At 40.3% G+C, this 19,889-nt stretch overlaps 1 protein-coding gene across 4 annotated transcripts; it reads left to right on the forward strand.

The window, feature by feature from the left end:
• Window positions 1-16: 16 nt before the first annotated feature.
• LOC110502705 (serine/threonine-protein kinase ICK) lies at window positions 17-12,651 on the forward strand. Of its 4 annotated transcripts, none has more exons than XM_021580951.3 (14): window positions 17-1,388; window positions 3,009-3,293; window positions 4,646-4,700; window positions 7,067-7,188; window positions 7,339-7,418; window positions 7,535-7,667; window positions 8,971-9,142; window positions 9,402-9,569; window positions 9,850-10,197; window positions 10,382-10,584; window positions 10,660-10,820; window positions 11,199-11,315; window positions 11,455-11,562; window positions 11,656-12,651. In XM_021580951.3, the coding sequence occupies exons 2-14, from the start codon at window positions 3,193-3,195 to the stop codon at window positions 11,808-11,810; spliced, it is 1,923 nt and encodes a 640-aa protein (XP_021436626.3). In that variant the 5' UTR covers window positions 17-1,388; window positions 3,009-3,192; the 3' UTR covers window positions 11,811-12,651. The 4 variants fall into 4 exon arrangements, with proteins under 4 accessions (XP_021436626.3, XP_021436627.3, XP_090073369.1 ...); XM_021580952.3 differs by having other exon boundaries at window positions 43-1,384; XM_090217243.1 differs by having other exon boundaries at window positions 43-1,384; window positions 7,548-7,667.
• Window positions 12,652-19,889: the final 7,238 nt, after the last annotated feature.

Here is a 19,889-nt window from a genome sequence, read left to right on the forward strand (position 1 = left end):
TCACATGTGGGATCCAATCCAAGTATTAATGTGTATGTAGGTTTAGATAGCAGTATATAAGTCTCTATGTAAGGAACGCCCTTTTTAGATCTCACTTCAGACCGGTACTTATGTATCTAAGTTTGACTGTGACCTCTCCAGCTTGCTGACAATAAAGAGTGATTCATTTAATATTAACATTGAGTGTCCTGTGAAAGAATTTCCACAACAATTGGCATCTTCCAGGCTGTATCACAACCGGCCGTGATTGGGAGTCCCATAGGGCGGCGCCGGGTTAGGGTTTTTCTCCGGGGTAGGCCGTCATTGTAAATAAGAATTAGTTCTTAACTGACTTGCCTAGTTAAATTTAAAAAATGTGATGATTTAGTGTTGCTGTCCGGAGCAGGCACCTTTGAAAGGAGTGATTACTGGGGTGGAGTTAAGTCTTGAGGTGGAGCAACTGAAATGGAAGATTCGCTGTGTCTAGGTTCGCCACAGCGACGCAGAACCTGTGGCGAACCTGGTTAAACTGAGAAGACACTGTCTGTCGTTATGAAGTAGAGTCTTTACCAGACAAAGTCATGTTAGGATATGTCAGTTATTCTGTGACAGCTTTTGTGCTGAACCCACTAAGGTGTTTTAGATGTCAAGCTCATGGTCAGGTTGCAGCAGTCTGTAGGAGGGAGATTCTGAGATGTGAGAAGTGTGCAGGAGGGCATGGGACAAAGGAATTTGTAGTATCGGTGGATGTGTGTCAATTGTGGGGGTGCCCATGTTGCTAGGGATCAGAAGTGCCCGGTGTGAGGCAGGTTGAGGTTGGCAGGGTGAGAGTAGAACAGACGGTGTCCGATGCTGAGGCAGTGAAGAGAGTATTGGATGATAGGTCAAGAGTGAGTAGTGGATCTAGGCCAATACAGAGTAATACGAATTTGTGCTTCAGTAAGGTTGGCTTCTTAGCATTCATTGTCATGGTTATCAACTGTACTACAGACATGTTACATAAATCACAAGAGTTACAAGGTGTGTTGAACGAAAGACTCCCGTCCTCCCAGGCCGTTGGCCTGGTGTAGGATAATTTGATGAAATAGTGGTATATATTGTAGGGTTAGTTGGTGGTGCATTTTTCTTTTTCCCTCTTTTTATTTTTGTGTCACAAAATGTAATGTCATCGACCACACACTACCGCACAGTAGGTGGTGGCATGCACAAACAAAATGTTTGAATGCCATGATACCAGTAGGTGGCGGTAATATAACATTGGTTGCCAAACACCACTGAAGAAGAATACGCAAATCTGCTACACCCTTGCCTTGGTGGTCGCGCAGCTGTGATTTGTTGATGGGCCTATGTGAGGGTGGTTGACTATTGGAGTTCAGCGATGCTTTGTTCATCGAGTTGAAACAGAGTGGGTGAGCATCTTTTACTCTTTGTTTTTGTCATTATTAGCAGCAATCAAAGATTGATCGTGTTCCTAACGTTAGCTAGCTAACCAACGCGTTAACGTTAGCTCGCTGCAGTATTGTTTTGTTTCTTGTTGCAGCAGTAAGTTATCTAACAGTACTGCTAACTATGTAAACATGACATTATGGTAAAATCTTACCAGTTTATTTTTTACACTTAATCTTATGCATGTATTTTGGTAACGTTAGGTCACTAGCTAGCTAATGATGAAATAGCTAGACTCAAAGTATGTACTCTTAATTAGTAGTGTCCTACCGACAGTTGCAGCCCACAGTAGTTTTCAGTTGCAACTGGTTTCTGGAGGCCTTCTTCGCATAAACCGGTGTTCGGAGCATGGTAGATAGCTAATTACTGTAACACAGGTGGTCTGCCTCCGGTCTGTTTGTGTGGTAACACTAACCCTAGTAATTTAACCTTTCGTTTTCTATTTAATATTTCTCGCGGATATGGAAGATATTCCTTATGTTTCCAAACCGTACCGCAAGCGATGCGTGTTCGCGTTTAGAAAACCGATGCCTTCATCAATAGGCGCTAGATATGTTAACCTTTAACGAAAATACATTTGGCCTGTCATGCTTAACAGTCCAAGTTCATTTGCATAATTTTGGTCATGTATCATGTATCTTATCACACGCGCCAGCATATAGAGCCGATTTAGTCATTGCCTAAAAAATAACAATTATAAATGCAATCGCGTGTTTAACTGTTGTGTTGGCCACGATTAAAACTGTTATTTTTTTTATTTATCCATCTCAACTCGTAATTAAAGCGCGCCTCCCATTTGCCATTCGAGTGCATAGGCTATAGTCAACGGTAAGGCAGGCTTTCACCCACCACTATGCAATGTGAGCTTGAGGCTTTTTTACTTTACTTCAAATAATGTTTTATCCTGATTCAAAGTAGCCTTGCCAAAATCCATCCACAGAAACGTGGAGGCAATTATTTTAGAGACTTCCTCATGCCTTTAACCAGCATTTCTTTCCTGTTTTATTGGTTTTCATGTCAACTTTCTTTCCTTGTTCAGAAGCTAAAAACACAATCCTAGTCATATTAGCAACTAACGTTAATCCTAGTCATATTAGCAACTAATCATAGTTGTTGCTATTAGATGCCCCCTCCTTCAAAATGTCTAACAGATTTTCATCTCTGACACATGTGCGCTGTTTAGAACCGTGCGCTGTTTAGAACGGTGTTTTCCCGCGAATTGCCTTTTGACAAATGTTTGAAAATGACGTTTTATTAGCTTCTATTAGCTTGCATGCTCAACAGTAAGCTATATAATTTTGACTGTAAGATGATAGACTTTCTATTGTTGCATGTTTCCATTAAGCTCTTAATTTAAATTGGCCGTTCCTTGTATGCATGCATAGTATTTTCTGGGTAAAAAATATTTGTTGACCTGTTAAGGTTACTGAGGGTCAGTTAGTCGGCAGCAAAATTGACCGAAATTTGCATCCCTAAATTAGGTGCTGAAGGTAGTTAGCATTTACCAAGTGTATATTTTCCCTCTGTGATTTCATTGCTGGTTTTATGGCTTCCTCTAATGACATCCCATCCCTTTTCCTCAGGAAGAGGCAAGAAGCCCATGACAACATGAGTCCTACAGCTGTGCCTGTGGTCCACTGCTGTTGTCACAGGAAAATCTGGTTACACTCAACAGATGCAGGGGGCTTCAAGCCTGCCACCTCTGTGTTCCCCCTGCCCATAGTGATCTGATCTTCCCCTAGGCAATGGCGAGGAGAGGGCAGCGCCATGAATAGATACACCACTCTCAGGCAGCTCGGGGATGGCACCTACGGCTCAGTCATCCTCGGCCGCAGCCTGGAATCAGGGGAATTAGTTGCCATTAAGAAGTGAGTGTAGGGCACATTGTCATTGAAATATTATTATTATGAAAAAATATGTCTGATCTGTGTGCCTATCCAGTCCATCCTTGCAGGGATGGTAGCTAGTGTAGGCTACATATTATCCTCTGGTAGCTAAATTGAAGGGCTTTAGCCTACAAGTGGTTGTAGCTGCTAAGCCGTGTTGTAAAATGAGCTGCCGGTGCTTGTTGGATTTGCTAGAATGGCATTAGCAGGTGGCCACTCCCACAGTACGTGTGGTTAAGCTGACAGCTGGCTAGACAGATGTATTCGACAAATAAAAGTGCACAGATGACTGACAGGCCCACCCATTTAGCTGATAAAAAAAGCATCTCTTGGTGGGTACGGTACCTTTGGGCGGCACCATAAAAGCGTCTGGATTCTATTTATAGCTTTGACAGGAAGTGTGTGGGTCAGCCGCAGACGAGCAGCATAAATCCAAGCTAATAAATCAATGGCTAGTATGACATTACTATCTGTTCCAGCTGGCGGATAGCTGTTGATATGTAGGTAGTGTTTAGGGTAAGCAGCAAATTTTCAACCATGGAGCAAAACATTTTATTTTATTTAACAGAGCATTTTCTAAATTCCCACGAACCACCTGCAACTAGCCATGGAATTTTAGAAGACAGAGGTGGCTTCCAAGTCAGGAATTGAGAAAGTAGCCTATTGCCAAGTAAAGGTTGGTTGTAAAAGCAACGCTACTGTACCTGTAGACTTTGTCATTGCGCTAACATACCTTAAAAATGTTATCCACAAGTTCGTCTGACTCTGGGCAGGTAGAACATGCCAGAATCATGCAGTATCCCTCACTACCAACGTATCAGCGGCTATCTGCCAGCTGGAACGGATAGTAATGTTGGACTAGCCATTATTAGCTGTGTAAATCCATGATGTTGGTTGTTTCTCTGTCTTGAGATTGAAATAGAGAAGGCCTATGTTATGAACATGTTTAGTGTTTTCAATCATATATTTTACGCACTACGTATTCATCTCTTATGACTCAAACTTATATCAAATAAGAGTCCCAGTATGTTTTATAATCAAAAGGATCTATGATGTCTGTCCCTTTTTATTAAAAGGATAATAAAGCCCTTTGACGATGAAGCCCTTTATCTACTTCCCTGGAGTAAGATGAACTTGTGGGTACCAGTTTTACTTCCCAAGGAAGTTGCTAAGTAGCGTTAGCGCTATTGCTGGTAGTAATCATTGCTCTAATGCAAGTTAGCATAAATGGTATCCATTAGTTCTTCTGACTCTGGGAAAGTAGATAAAGGGCTTCATTGCCAAAATATCCCTTTAAGTTAAGCTAATCGTGAATGATTGCAAATTTGTTTCAGAATGAAGAGAAAGTTCTACTCATGGGAAGAATGCATGAATCTTCGTGAGGTCATAGTAAGTGGTCCTTTCCAGATATGATGCTTGTGGGTAAAATGCTCCACCTATTGATTCCAAAACATGGAAACATATTAAATACAACCTACCACAGCTGTTGACTGTTTCACCTGTTACAGTTTTTGTATGACTTTCAATTCCACCTCAGCTCAGAACCACAGAAACCAGCACAAGTAATCTAGAAGGTGATTCTTCTATGTACTGCCCTTGGATTTGAACTTTAGGTCCTGTGCCAGACATTCATTCCTTCCTTTAGAGCTTGGTACCAAAGAAGCATAGCAGCATATTAGAATAATCCAGCCCCTGAGGGATCTTAGTTGGAATGTCAGCTGTAAATGGCATGTGCCACCACCAAGACCCATAATGACTTTCCCTTCTACTAAGAAAATATGGCATGCTGAAAGTTGCCTCCATACTGTCCAGTGCATGGGAAAACTGAGTCCTGCTTCACCCGTTTACTGTGACTTGTATTTATTATGGATCCCCATTAGCTTCTGCCAAGGCAGCAGCTACTTTTCCTGGGGTCCAGAAAAATTAATGCAGTTTATACAATTTTAAAACATTACAATACATTGACAGATTTCACAACCCACTTTGTGTCCTCAGGCCCCTACTCTACCACATATCTACAGTACTAAATCCATGTGTATGTTACTGTGTGTGTGCATGTGGCTGTGCCGATGTTTGTGTTGCTTCACAGTCCCTGCTGTTCCATGAGGTGTGTTAATTTTTTAAAATCTAATTTTACTGCTTGCATCAGTTACTTGATGTGGAATAGAGTTCTATGTAGTCATGGCTCTATGTAGTACTGTGTGCCTCCCATAGTCTATTCTGGACTGTGAAGAGACCTCTTGTGGGGTATGCATGGGTGTCTGAGCTGTGTGCCAGTAGTTCAGACAGACAGCAATTTTCCTAAGTCGTTTTTTGTGGCTCCTGACCACACAACTGAACAGTAGTCAAGGTGTGACAACTAGGGCCTGTAGGACCTGCCTTGTTGATAGTGTTGTTAAGGCAGAGCAGCACTTTATTATCTCCCCATCTTAGCTACTGTTGTATCAATATGTTTTGACCATGACAGTTTACAATCCAGGGTTACTCCAAACAGTTTAGTCATCTCAATTTCCACATTATTAATTACACAATTTAGTTTAGGGTTTAGTGAATTATTTGTCCCAAATAAAATGTTTTTCTGTTTAGAAATATTTAGGGCTAACTTATTCCTAGCCACCCACTCTGAAACTATCTGCAGCTCTTTGTTAAGTGTTGCCGTCATTTCAGTTGCTGTAGTAACTGACGTGTATAGTGTTGTCATTCCCATACATACACTGGCTTTGCCAAAGTCAGTGGCATGTCATTAGTAAAGATTGAAAAAAGCAAGGTGCCTAAACAGCTACCCTGGGGATTTCCTTATTCTACCTGGATTATATTTGAGACTTCCATTAAAGAACACCCTCTGTGTTCTGTTAGACAAGTAACTGTTTATCCACATTATAGCTGTTATAGCCATAACACAAGTTTTTCCAGCAGTAGACTATGATCGATAACGTCAAAAGGTGCACTGAAGTCTAACAAGACGGCCCACGCAATCTTTTTTTCATAAATTTCTCTCAGCCAATCATCAGTCATTTGTGTAGGTGCTGTGCTTGTTCAGTCTCCTTCCCTATAAGCTTGCTGAAAGTCTGTCAATTTGTTTACTGTGAAATAGCATTGTATCAGGTCAAACAACACCGTTTTTTCCCCCCAGAAGTTTACTAAGGGTTGGCAACAGGCTGCTTGGTCGGCTATTTGAGCCAGTAAAGGGGGATTTACTGTTATTGGGTAGTGGAATGACTTTAGCTTCTCTCCACGCCTGAGGGCACACACTTTCTAGTAGGCTTAAATTGAAGATGTGGCAATATCGTGTGCTATTATCAGTAATTTTCCATCCAGATTGACAAGCCACTGGGGTCTGACATTGTTGAGCTGCCCTAGTTTCCATAAAACATTAAAAAGCATAAACAATCACTAATTGCTGCACTTTTAGAAATACCAGTCTTCTCCCACACTGTACCCAAGATGATATACAGGTTATTAAAAATATATAATCTGACCTTTTATTTATCCAGGTGAGTCGATAAAGAACTAGTTCTTATTTACGATGACATCCTGGCCAGTGACCACTGGGAAGTGCTTTGATTGTCAAACCATGTTTTGATTTTGAACAAAAAATGTTTTGTTGTGTCAGGCCTTGAATGTGTTAACGTTTTATGTATCGAAGTCTTACATGGAGTGTTGCAGAGCTGTTTTTGATGATATACAGATTGAGGTGATTTCTTTATGCCTGTTCTTGATTGCTGAGGTACCATCTAATTTGTTCCTTCTTTCAGTCCTTGAAGAAACTCAACCATGCGAATGTGGTCAAACTCAAGGAGGTTATACGGGAAAATGACCATTTGTACTTTGTGTTTGAATACATGAAGGAGAACTTGTATCAACTAATGAAAGACAGGTAAGTAACTTTTTTATTTAATAAAAATAATTGATTCACACAGCCTAAATATAGGCTATTTGAAATGGGTTCAATGCTTTGGGGATACTTTTTCTCAGTATGTCAGGTCAAAATCATGGTTCATGTATTGTTATTTGTATCATGTTACAGGTCTCGACTGTTCCCTGAATCTGCTGTGCGAAATATTATGTTCCAGATACTGCAGGGATTAGCATTTATTCATAAGCATGGTATGATCCACTTATCAGAGTAATACACTAGCATGGAGATTTTTTTTAGTTGCACATTTTCTATAAATGAGGTACACTTGTTACTTTGTATGCTCGCTGTATGATTTTCCCCTCAGGGTTTTTTCACAGGGATATGAAACCTGAGAACCTTCTGTGCATGGGACCAGAGCTGGTGAAAATAGCTGACTTTGGGCTTGCCCGTGAGATAAGATCTCGGCCGCCGTACACAGACTATGTTTCAACAAGATGGTTAGTTTTGTTACCTTCAGATGATGTGTCTATGACACCATTTTGTGATTGATCAGTAAGACAGAACTTGATCAATCTGAATTTATTGGTCTCCTTTTCTGTCAGCTTGTGACAACATGATTCCTCTTGTATTTTCTCATGTGGAGCATCAACCAGCCTATAAAGCCTTTCTCCCTTCCTTGTGTTGAGACCTTAGACTGCTGCTCTATGTAGTCATTGAACACTGTTCACTTTAATGTTTACCTAATGTCTATTGTTATAAAAATAGTTTCTGTAGTTAGACAAAGATAAGATTAGCATTCCTACAACATTATACTGTTTGAATTTGATTTAAACCAATTGATTACTCACTTTATGTACAGTGCATTTGGAAAGTATTTAGACCCCTTGACATTTTTCACATTTTGTTACGGTACAGCCTTATTCTACACACAATACCCACGGTGGCCTCCATCATTCTTAAATGGAAGAAGTTTAGATCCGACCAAGACTCTTCCTAGAGCTGAGTAACAGAGTTCCTCTGTGGAGATGGGAGAACCTTCTAGAAGGACAACAATCTCTGCAGCCCTCCATCAATCAGGCCTTTATGGCAGTGGCCAGATGGAAGCCACTCCTCAAACAAGATTCTCTGGTCTGATGAAACCACGATTGAACGCTTTGGGCGGCCGAGGCCAAGTGTCACGTCTGGTGGAAACCCGGCACCATCCCTACGGTGAAACATAGTGGTGGCAGCATGCTGTGGGGATGTTATCCAGCGGTAGTGACTGGGAGACTAGTTAGGATCGAGGGAAAGATGAACGGAGCAAAGTACAGAGATCCTTGATGAAAACCTTGATGCTTGTAGCATCATACCCAAGAAGACTTGAGGCTGTAATCGCTGCCAAAGGTGCTTCAACAAAGTACTGAGGAAAGGGTCTGAATACTTATGTAAATGTAATATTAAAACAAAAAATGTTTATGAATTTGCGACAATTTCTAATGACCTGTTTTTGCTTTGTCATTATATTAGGTATTGTGTGTAGATTGAGAGGGGTGGGGACATTTAATCAATTTTGAAACAAGGCTGTAACGTAACAAAATGTGGAAAAAGTAAAGGTTTCCCTATTTGTCTATACATCCCAAGTATATCTCGAACTCTGACATTGCTAGTTCTGATATTTGTTTCTTCTTTTTTGGGGGGGGAGGGTGGAATTATTTGTGTATTACGCTGGTTCTTTTAGACATTTACTGCATTGCTGGAGTTAGTTACCTGCTTTAACATCTGCTAATCTGTGTATGCGACAAACTTTGATTTGATCTCCAGGTACAGAGCTCCAGAGGTGCTGCTGAGGTCCACCACCTACAGCTCTCCTATAGACCAATGGGCTGTTGGCTGCATTATGGCAGAGCTCTACACCCTCAGGCCTCTGTTCCCAGGCTCCAGTGAAGTGGACACCATCTTCAAAATTTGCCAAGTCTTGGGAACTCCGAAGAAGGTAGCCTTGTTCTCTGGGGCTGTTAGATCCAGTATATCAACCTGACTATAAGCTATACTGTCCTCACATCTTCATGTAGAATGTCTCATGGTGTTGTTAAATGCATAAATCAAACCTCACTGAAGATGTGATTGGTCTTTGTGTGACATGCTTTTGAAATTAATTTAATTTGTCATAAGATTTTTTTAAATGTTCTGTTTTATTTCTGTATGGTGAAATTTAAGCATTTCAATAATAGGTTTTAATCCACTTCCTCTAGAATGACTGGCCAGAGGGCTTCCAGTTGTCGTTAGCCATGAATTTCCGCTGGCCTCAATGTGTCCCCAGTAATCTAAGGAGTCTGACTCCCAGCGCAAGTACTGAGGCCATCCACCTCATGAGAGATCTACTCCAGTGGGACCCTAAGAAGAGGCCAGCCTCTGCACAGGTAGCTAACCCTGGCTGGGACATATCTCTGTTATAAACTGTACTAAAAGAAATGTTGAGAATGGACCGATATGAACATGCATGCATCCATAGAATAGTTATTTTAACATCCACCAATAGACTGGTGAATACTGAAATAATTAATAGATCTACAGCTATGTTAGCTTGTGCATAGCTAAACAATTGTAGATATTCTAACATTTAATGGCATGTTGGCTGATTAATATGTCCTGCTTAGGGCTCAATGGAAACCAATCAATCATTTTATTCTCCATTTGCAGGCCCTCAGGTACTCATACTTCTACGTGGGTCAGGCGTTGGGCACTCCTCAGCAGATCCTGGAGCAGGGCAGGCCTCAGCCTGGTCCTCTACCTCCACAACCATCACAGCAGCAACAACCACTGCTGCTCAAACCAGTGCCCCCTCCCCAGTCAGTGACCCCAAATCCACATTTCACCTCGTCCAGGCCCCTGCAACAGATCGAGCGAGCCCCCACCCTGGTTCCATTATACCAGAGGCACACAGAGCTGCTGCGAGAGCAGCCCAACCGCATTGTGAAGCAGGAGGAGACTGCGAGAGTCCCACTGACCCGTTTACCTTACATTGTTGATAAGAGCTTGCCGAGCCAGGTGAGTTTGCGGTCATCAACCAGGGCTAGCTGAGCACGAATGCTTGTCATCAGTGTAGTCATGTCATTAGATGTTAGAATACCTTGTTAAATTCATCCACAATTCAATGGCAAGGCATGCAAAGTTGATGAAATGTAATTGAACCATTTTTCTTATTTGTTAATACACTATTTCCTTTTTCCAGTTGACCCAGGAGGCTGAAAATGCCAACTTCTTAAGCTATCAGGTGAAACCTAAGGGTGGAGGATGCCGGCGATGGGGCCATGGCTCAGGCCTTTTAAAGGGTGACGGCTGGGAGGACTTTGAGGACACAGAGTTGACCTCTCTAAGTGTTCTGTGCAAAACAAACTTTCCTACTGAAAAACGAAGAGAGGAGACTTTGAGCAGGTGAGACTGTCCCCATGTGTTATCAGTTTGATATTTTCAGATAAAGGCTTTATGTATTTCTGCTTTGTCTTTCAGGAACGGAAATGTTTTGGATGTCAGCAACCCCAAAGTTAAGGGGCGGGTGTCGACAGGTGACAATGCACCTTTGAATCTGAACAAGGCCATGTCCTACCAGGAGCCTTTGAGGACAGCCTCTGCCAAACAGCATTACTTGAAGCAGTCAAGATATCTACCAGGTAGAAAATACAGAAACATGACCACCTTTACAAATTCATATTTTCAGTAAGGAACGTCTAGTTACTGCTTATGTATATCATAAAATGGGGTCACTCATTATTCGGCATTGAGACTTTTTTATCATTGAACTTTGAACTCGCTTTATTTGCCATTTGTCTACCAAATCAGAGACATATGCTCTGATATAGAATGGCAAATAATTTTTTTAATCTGGGTGAAACTACATTATTTTCATCACTTGATTTATCAATGATAATCTAAGGATTTGTTAATGTTGCTGAGTCATGATGATTTAGTCTTGTTGTCTTGTTGTGAATTAAGTTACATTGCAAACTTTCTCAACTCCTACTTCCTAATCTCTCATATCTCACCTGCAGGTTTAAGTACCAAAAAGAATATGGCAATAAATTCCAACAAAGACTACAGTGAAAGCAACCTCCGGGGCAGCAGCAGTATTCCTGTAGGAGGGACGTTTCCTAGCAGAAACACTCATGGTAACGGTTTGGGTTGAGACCAACGTCCTGTCACCTTTACTAAACAGAGGGCTGTGGTAAAAGCTAGGATGATTTCTGTCTGTGTTTGCAGCAAAAATGTAACTTGAATGTCCTTTTATCTTTGATGGCCCAATCGCAGGTTCAAATACACTTCCAATTGGATATGTACCATCCTATTTCAAAAAAGAGGTTGACTCTGCCGGTCAAAGAGTGCAACTTGGACCTATAGGGGACTCAGCAGCATCAAGTGAGTGATCTTTGTAGTCTCAATGCACAGTTGTCAACCCAGGCTTAGTGCTGTTTAGTAATGTAATAATGTGGCTTGTCCCTGCTGTCACAGATTATGCAACCTGGAGGTCGTCAAGCAGAAGTCAGGTGGGTGCCTCATCCTATGTGCCGTCACCCACCAAGACTACATCTGGCCTACGGTCTCGCCCCCCAGTACAGGCCATCCATGGGCGCACAGACTGGTCTGCCAAATATGGACACCGCTAGTGGCCTCTTCGGGGCATTTGTGTTATGGCCTGGTACAGATGTCTGTATTCCTGATTTTCTCTTTTCCCTATAAAAGGAAAACATCAGTTTTTCATATCAAAGTATGTATGTGTTATACAGCAATAACCTTGGTTTTGTATTATTCTGTGTATATATTGTTCAATGTACAACATTTTCAATGTATGTGTATTATATGGCTAAATGCACTCAGCAAAAAGTTGGTGTTATCACATGCAATAGATTTATTTTTAAATTTTGTTTGGTGACAAATTCCCTACCAGGTTTGTTTATTGCATAGCTTTCTCACCCCCGTAGAATGTTTATTCCATAGATTTTGTAAAACGCCTCCATGATGTTTAAATTACCTATCCAATCTTTATGCATTTTATATTGCAAATATCACTGTGATATTTTGGCTGAACCCTGTTTTTATGTTGCTGATTTGTCTTGTTTTTGTTTTAATCTATTTATCTTGGTGCTTTCTTTCATGAAACATTCTGTAATGCAATACAGAAAAACACTTGTATTTGATGCATTCTTTTAGATTTTATTAATTGTTCAAGTTTTTTTTTAAACAACTGTTTGTATTGAATTACATGGCTCTTTTTTTTTTATTGAGAGGGAGGCCATACTGTTGACTTGGTTTATCTGCTGGGCCAAATTGTACAAACAACTGCCAGTTACCAAATGCCATTGCAAAAAAAATGTATTATGTGTTATTGTAATGACACATTCTTTTCTTGATAACTGTTTTTGGACAAGCTGTAAGGTCATGTCTTTGACATCAATTCTGTTTTTGTTTTATATTCAATAAACTCATTGGTGGATAGACTCTAATTTTGTTAATTGCTTTAATTTGATAATGCATCGTCCAGAAACATCTCTTTCCCATAAAATATGTTTGAATTTTCGGTCTAGTTTAATTTGGAAGGCAGAATTTGTTTAAATAAAAAAAGATTTTCAAAAATTACTTATGCATTTAAAACAGAACCCTACTCATTACTCCATGTGCATAATCTAGCCTAGGCTCACTTGTTCTCACATTCAATAAGATTTAGTTAGCCCATCGCTTTAAATATTGAGAAAGACCCATATGAATTGTAGTTAAGTTTTGAAATGTTAATATTTAAAAATGGCGTGTTATGACATCTCTTGAGGAAATGTAGGCGTGAAATCATCAGAGAAAATGTGATTTGTCTTTTAATGTTTATTCGCAATGTATGTGTTATCTTACCCATGATGCTACGCTGACATGCACATCTCCAGTCCTCTCATTGGGTTGCCACAGTAATAAACCCCGCCTATTTCTACAATTGTTCTTCTTCAAGCACACTACCAACCTTGACCAAAAAAAAACATTTTAAATGTTTATGATATTTTGACTTCTAAACACAAATATTCATCCTTAGTTAATTTTCTCAATCTAACGGCACAACCTAGATTCAAGTCAACGTCTTAAGTACTTGAACGTGTTATTACTTTGACCTTGTGTTAAGGGTTACGTCAATCGAATCTGGTATCAGGATAAATATAACACTGAGTCACCGATTGTATACTATGTACTTTTTATTAGCTAAGCAATAAGTGGTAAATGCAATTTTTGTATATACGGGTTCGCTGTAACCACGCAGGGTAGAACAGAGAACTGACTTGTTCCTGACCAAGTTATTATTATATACTCTGACCGAAGTAGTTCCTGCTTCCGAGCCGGCCTGTCACAGTGTAGAGACTGGGCGTGGTTTAAACTCACCCAGCCTATCGTTGATTGTTGGCGCACGAGCTAGTCCCAGCCCCCTAGGCGCTTCAGCGGTCAGGCATCGTTGTGTAGAATATCTGTGCGCTCATACTCTCATCACACACCTGTCTCCTGTTATCTAACAAAATACCGTTTGTTACCTACACTACGTTCTGTGTCCCCCGCAACTCATTGCACCGTTCCTGTTTTTTAATATTATTCTGTATTTTTCCATCACGAGAAAGTCCCATGGCCCTGAAACGGTTAACAATGTCTCAAGTCAGCTATGTTGCATAACACATACATCCACACAAGCCAACAGCAGATAATATTCAATCACATATGATATGGTAACGGGCTATAGTGCATAACACAGAACCTCACACTTGTGAAAGTGAAAAACGGACAAGATTTCCTTTTCATTAAAAACAACTTTACACCGAAGGAGTGTCTTTGAGTTGACTGCCTGCACATGCGCAGTTCGGCGCGAGATGACAGACCCAATTAATTGTTTCTACGAATGAGTTTAGCTAGCCAACATCACCATGACATCGGACTTGTTTGAGTGGTAAGGTTGAAGCAACCGACTGAAGAGGAAAGTCAAGGAATGAAGTCGGGAGATGGTTTTCTTTATGTCAAATAAAATGATCCATATCACCCATAAAATGATTCATTTATTCAAGGTTTACGCAAATATGTTCATTCAATAGAGAATTTGGTCAGAAAAACATAGTTCAAACCCCATGTATCTACCATATACAGTGGGGCAAAAAGGATTTAGTCAGCCACCAATTGTGCAAGTTCTCCCACTTAAAAAGATGAGAGAGGCCTGTAATTTTCATCATAGGTACACTTCAACTATGACAGACAAAATGAGGAAAAAAAATCCAGAAAATCACATTGTAGGATTTTTAATGAATTTATTTGCAAATTATGGTGGAAAATAAGTATTTGGTCAAGAACAAACGTTTATCTCAATACTTTGTTATATACCCTTTGTTGGCAATGACAGAGGTCAAAAATGTTTTTGCTAAAATAGGGCTATGACCTCAATACAAAACCTATTAGGCTAGTTGATATCGTAGCCATCCACCATTACTGTGTAGATATGCCTATTTCTCACATCAATACAGACACAAGGGCTTCTTTGTTGGAGGTAGAAACAAGAGGTAGCCTACGTCTCTAGTGGCGCATTCAAAACAACTCGGAAGTCGGCAATCTCTGACTTCCAACTTCAGTGCGTTCAAGACAACTGGGAACTCTGAAAAAAATGAGCTGACTGATTTTTTTTGTTTTAAACGGTCATCCAACTCGGAATTCCAATCAGAAACTCTGGCATCTTCCTCTGACCTAAAAATCCCTGATGTCATGATTTGACCCCGTTTTTTCCCCACTTCCCAGTTTACCGGATTAACAGACACAATCACTGTCACCATGCAATCCTTAGGCTATACATTTCTGTGGAGATGTTTTATGGTTAAAAGCAAGGTTTGAATTGAGGGGGTAAGTGAGGATATAGGCCTAACCCTTGTTATAAAAAAAACATACGCTACCACTTGTTTGGTCCAGATGATATAAAGCGATCTAGGCTATAACAATGATTAACTACATGATTATTTCTGCTGCCTACTAGCCTATCGAAGATCTTGTTCAGCCTCAAACATCACAGGAAAATGTGGTTGGTTTATTCAATTCTCTGCAATTTAGAGCTATGCCTACCGCAAAATACCAAAAAGTTAGACTCTTTATAGGTCTGTACATAGACCATAGACCAAACAGCTTAACAGAAAAAAACATTTATCACTCAGGAGAATCCCATTGAATCAGGCTATTCATTTCAGTGCAGTTGCGTTCTTACGCATAACCATAAGACTAAACCGAAGCGAAAACGCCTGTTTTAACCACAGATCATGATGAAGCCTAAACATTTCAGCTGTTTGTCATTGATTTAGCCCACAATCGCCTACAGATTTGATAAATATGAAGACATATTTAATCTGGATTTTACAAACAAATCCGTAGTAGGATCCCACATCATATTTGTTACCAATTAGGTTGAATGCATTCCTATTAATTTGAATAGGCTAGGCATTGCGATGGTTATTTACCATCTTCTGCTTTTCATGAATAAACAGGCATCAGGGTAAAAAATCATATAAATTCCATGCCCCCCACCACACACACATTGTTACTTACCTTACAGATCCCAAAGTCAGCTAATTTCCACTACATTCATATGCAAATAAGTTTTATTCATACACTGGCTTGTCTGGCTGGCATATTTTCATTTTAAACAGGCCTTCCCTTATCTACACTGAAATAATATTAGTCCTCTATTATGATTTAAAAAATAATCATAGCTCATTCGTACACCCTTGTGGTTGAATATATATTTATTGTATGTCTTATGATACAACAATGAATAATGTTGAACTATCAAATACCATCAAGGGATACGTTACAATTTACAATAATGAAAACCAATCTGGCAATATTTCAGATTTAAATACATAAACATATTTTTTTTTTGGTACGTGTCAATTTACTTTCAGATATTTTTGTACACTCACCTGGTGATCATAGACTGAAACACTGAACTCCTCACACCGGCATCCTAATAAGAAAAACAAGAGCAAAGAGAGAATACGGCAGACAGAGTAGGAGGGTCGTCACAACGACATTATAAATGACGTTGAGATTCCTCTTAATTCTCTCGATCTTTATGGAAAACAGTTTATTCAATAAATCCCGCAACTTCTCTCATACTGGGAAGAAAAAATATAACATTTTCAGACCTTAAGGGCAGTTTTATTTCAAATGTTGTACCCAGACGGAGATAATCCAACATGCGTTTTATAGTTACATCGTTAGGGTAAAATAACCAAAAGTGGACACACTCTAATCAGTTTCTAGAGCTCAATTTCCCAGATTTTGTAGACTAGTTTAATAGTGCTTAAACCCTCATCTTTATCAAATTATCCATTACAGATACCAACTCAAAACCTATGTATGTCTACGAATGGGTGGTTTAAATTGTATCTAATTATATTCTCAGCATTACTTTATCAAATCTCTAGTAATTGATTATACACACATACAATTTATCATAATTTCAAATAATTCACAGAATCCATATAAATCATAAGAAAATCTTAGGTACTCACACAGAACTTTAAGGATCTACCCACACAGGATTGGTCAGATGCTCACACAGAACTGGTCAGATGTCCACACAGAACATCAGAACATAATTAAAAGGTTACTCACACAGAGTCAACCTACCCCGCTCACACAGAACGCTCCTACAAATATTACCTAGTGATCCCATAACAAAATACTCACACAGAGTAACCCAGGGCATACCTGGCTAGCACATTTAAAATAATTGGAATTCACCACCTCTGAGGATTACTTAGACAATCACACAGATACACAGAATGAGGTCCTTCTTCCAATAGGGCTTCACCAAGTACCATGTTTCACACAGAACACACAGTCCCCTGTGTCAGGGCACATTGAAAATAAGAATTTGTTCTTAACTGACTTGCCTAGTAAAATAAAGGTTAAAAAAATAAAATAAAATAAATATTTTAAAAAACTGGAGATGTGGTATCCACTCGGCTCGCTTCCTCTCAGATCAAAGGTTGGTCCATCTGCTTCATTCCTGAACTGTGGTTTCCCTAAGATCCCAAGTTTGAGGGATCCCACGTGCACAATTATTTTTACCTAGATCGTCAGGAATGGTCACCGAGAGAAGATTCACATCCCATCCTCGTCGCCAAATGTTGTGGAAATTTCCTGTATTACCAAATCACGAGAGAGAAAACCACACACAAGTCAGAGTTATCATAAAGTCCATCTTTAATTATATGAGCTTCATCACAACCCTGTGACTCTCAGATAAATTCAGTGTCTATAAATGAATTCTCTGAGAGTGCTTACATATTGGCAACTGAGATCCTTTATAGCAAAGACACACATAGCCAGACAGCATTGGCTATAAATTATCGTTCAGTTTGGTCTCCTAAACGAAGTTCTTATCTCGTTCTTGGTACCACTTAGAACCAAAAACATTACCTCATCCAATGGCATATATCAAATACAACCCCTCCTGGACAAGATCAGAAAAGACAGTGAGCCTCTTAGGTCATATGCTAAATCAAGATAAGGGCAACTTCAGAGGGGACATGTAAATAGTTAGACACATTCCTAACTGCCACCTTTTGCTGCAATTACAGCTGTAAGTCGCTTGGGGTATGTCTCTATCAGTTTTGCACATCGAGAGACTGAATTTTTTTCCCATTCCTCCTTGCAAAACAGCTCGAGCTCAGTGAGGTTGGATGGAGAGCATTTGTGAACAGCAGTTTTCAGTTCTTTCCACAGATTCTCGATTGGATTCAGGTCTGGACTTTGACTTGGCCATTCTAACACCTGGATATGTTTATTTTTGAACCATTCCATTGTAGATTTTGCTTTATGTTTTGGATTTTGCTTTATGTTTTTTATATTTGTTGGAAGACAAATCTCCGTCCCAGTCTCAGGTCTTTTGCAGACTCCATCAGGTTTTCTTCCAGAATGGTCCTGTATTTGGCTCCATCCATCTTCCCATCAATTTTAACCATCTTCCCTGTCCCTGCTGAAGAAAAGCAGGCCCAAACCATGATGCTGCCACCACCATGTTTGACAGTGGGGATGGTGTGTTCAGCTGTGTTGCTTTTACGCCAAACATAACGTTTTGCATTGTTGCCAAAAAGTTCAATTTTGGTTTCATCTGACCAGAGCACCTTCTTCCACATGTTTGGTGTGTCTCCCAGGTGGCTTGTGGCAAACTTTAAACGACACTTTTTATGGATATCTTTAAGAAATGGCTTTCTTCATGCCACTCTTCCATAAAGGCCAAATTTGTGCAATATACGACTGATTGTTGTCCTATGGACAGAGTCTCCCACCTCAGCTGTAGATCTCTGCAGTTCATCCAGAGTGATCATGGGCCTCTTGGCTGCATCTCTGATCAGTCTTCTCCTTGTATGAGCTGAAAGTTTAGAGGGACGGCCAGGTCTTGGTAGATTTGCAGTGGTCTGATACTCCTTCCATTTCAATATTATCGCTTGCACAGTGCTCCTTGGGATGTTTAAAGCTTGGGAAATCTTTTTGTATCCAAATCCGGCTTTAAACTTCTTCACAACAGTATCTCGGACCTACCTGGTGTGTTCCTTGTTCTTCATGATGCTCTCGGCGCTTTTAACGGACCTCTGAGACTATCACAGTGCAGGTGCATTTATACGGAGACTTGATTACACACAGGTGGATTGTATTTATCATCATTAGTCATTTAGGTCAACATTGGATCATTCAGAGATCCTCACTGAACTTCTGGAGAGAGTTTGCTGCACTGAAAGTAAAGGGGCTGAATAATTTTGCACACCCAATTTTTCAGTTTTTGATTTGTTAAAAAAGTTTGAAATATCCAATAAATGTCGTTCCACTTCATGATTGTGTCCCACTTGTTGTTGATTCTTCACAAAAAAAATACAGTTTTATATATTTATGTTTGAAGCCTGAAATGTGGCAAAAGGTTGCAAAGTTCAAGGGGGCCGAATACTTTCGCAATGCACTGTATATCCATCCTGCCTTGCCTATCTAAGGTTTTCGAAAGCTAAGTCAACAAACAGATCACTGACCATCTCGAATCCCACCGTACCTTCTCCACTGTGCAATCTGGTTTCCGAGCCGGTCACGGGTTCACCTCAGCCACGCTCAAGGTACTAAACAATATCATAACCTCCATCGATAAAAGACAGTACTGTGCAGCCGTCTTCATCGACCTGGCCAAGGCTTTCGACTCTGTCAATCACCATATTCTTATCGGCAGGCTCAGTAGCCTCAGTTTTTCTAATGACTGCCTTGCCTGGTTCACCAACTACTTTGCAGACAGAGTTCAGTGTGTCAAATCGGAGGGCATGTTGTCTGGTCCTCTGGCAGTCTCTATGGGGGTGCAACAGGGTTAAATTATTGGGCCGACTCTTTTCTCTGTATATATCAATGATGTTGCTCTTGCTGCGGGCGATTCCCTGATCCACCTCTACGCAGACGACACCATTCTGTATACTTCTGGCCCTTCCTTGGACACTGTGCTATCTAACCTCCAAACGAGCTTCAATGCCATACAACACTCCTTCCGTGGCCTCCAACTGCTCTTAAACGCTAGTAAAACCAAATGCATGCTTTTCAACCATTCGCTGCCTGCACCCACACGCCCGACTAGCATCACCACCCTGGATGGTTCCGACCTAGAATATGTGGACATCTCTAAGTACCTAGGTGTCTGGCTAGACTGTAAACTC

Source organism: Oncorhynchus mykiss, chromosome 23, assembly GCF_057628025.1.
Source record: "Oncorhynchus mykiss isolate SJ-2025 chromosome 23, ASM5762802v1, whole genome shotgun sequence".
NCBI classification, from domain to species: domain Eukaryota; kingdom Metazoa; phylum Chordata; class Actinopteri; order Salmoniformes; family Salmonidae; genus Oncorhynchus; species Oncorhynchus mykiss.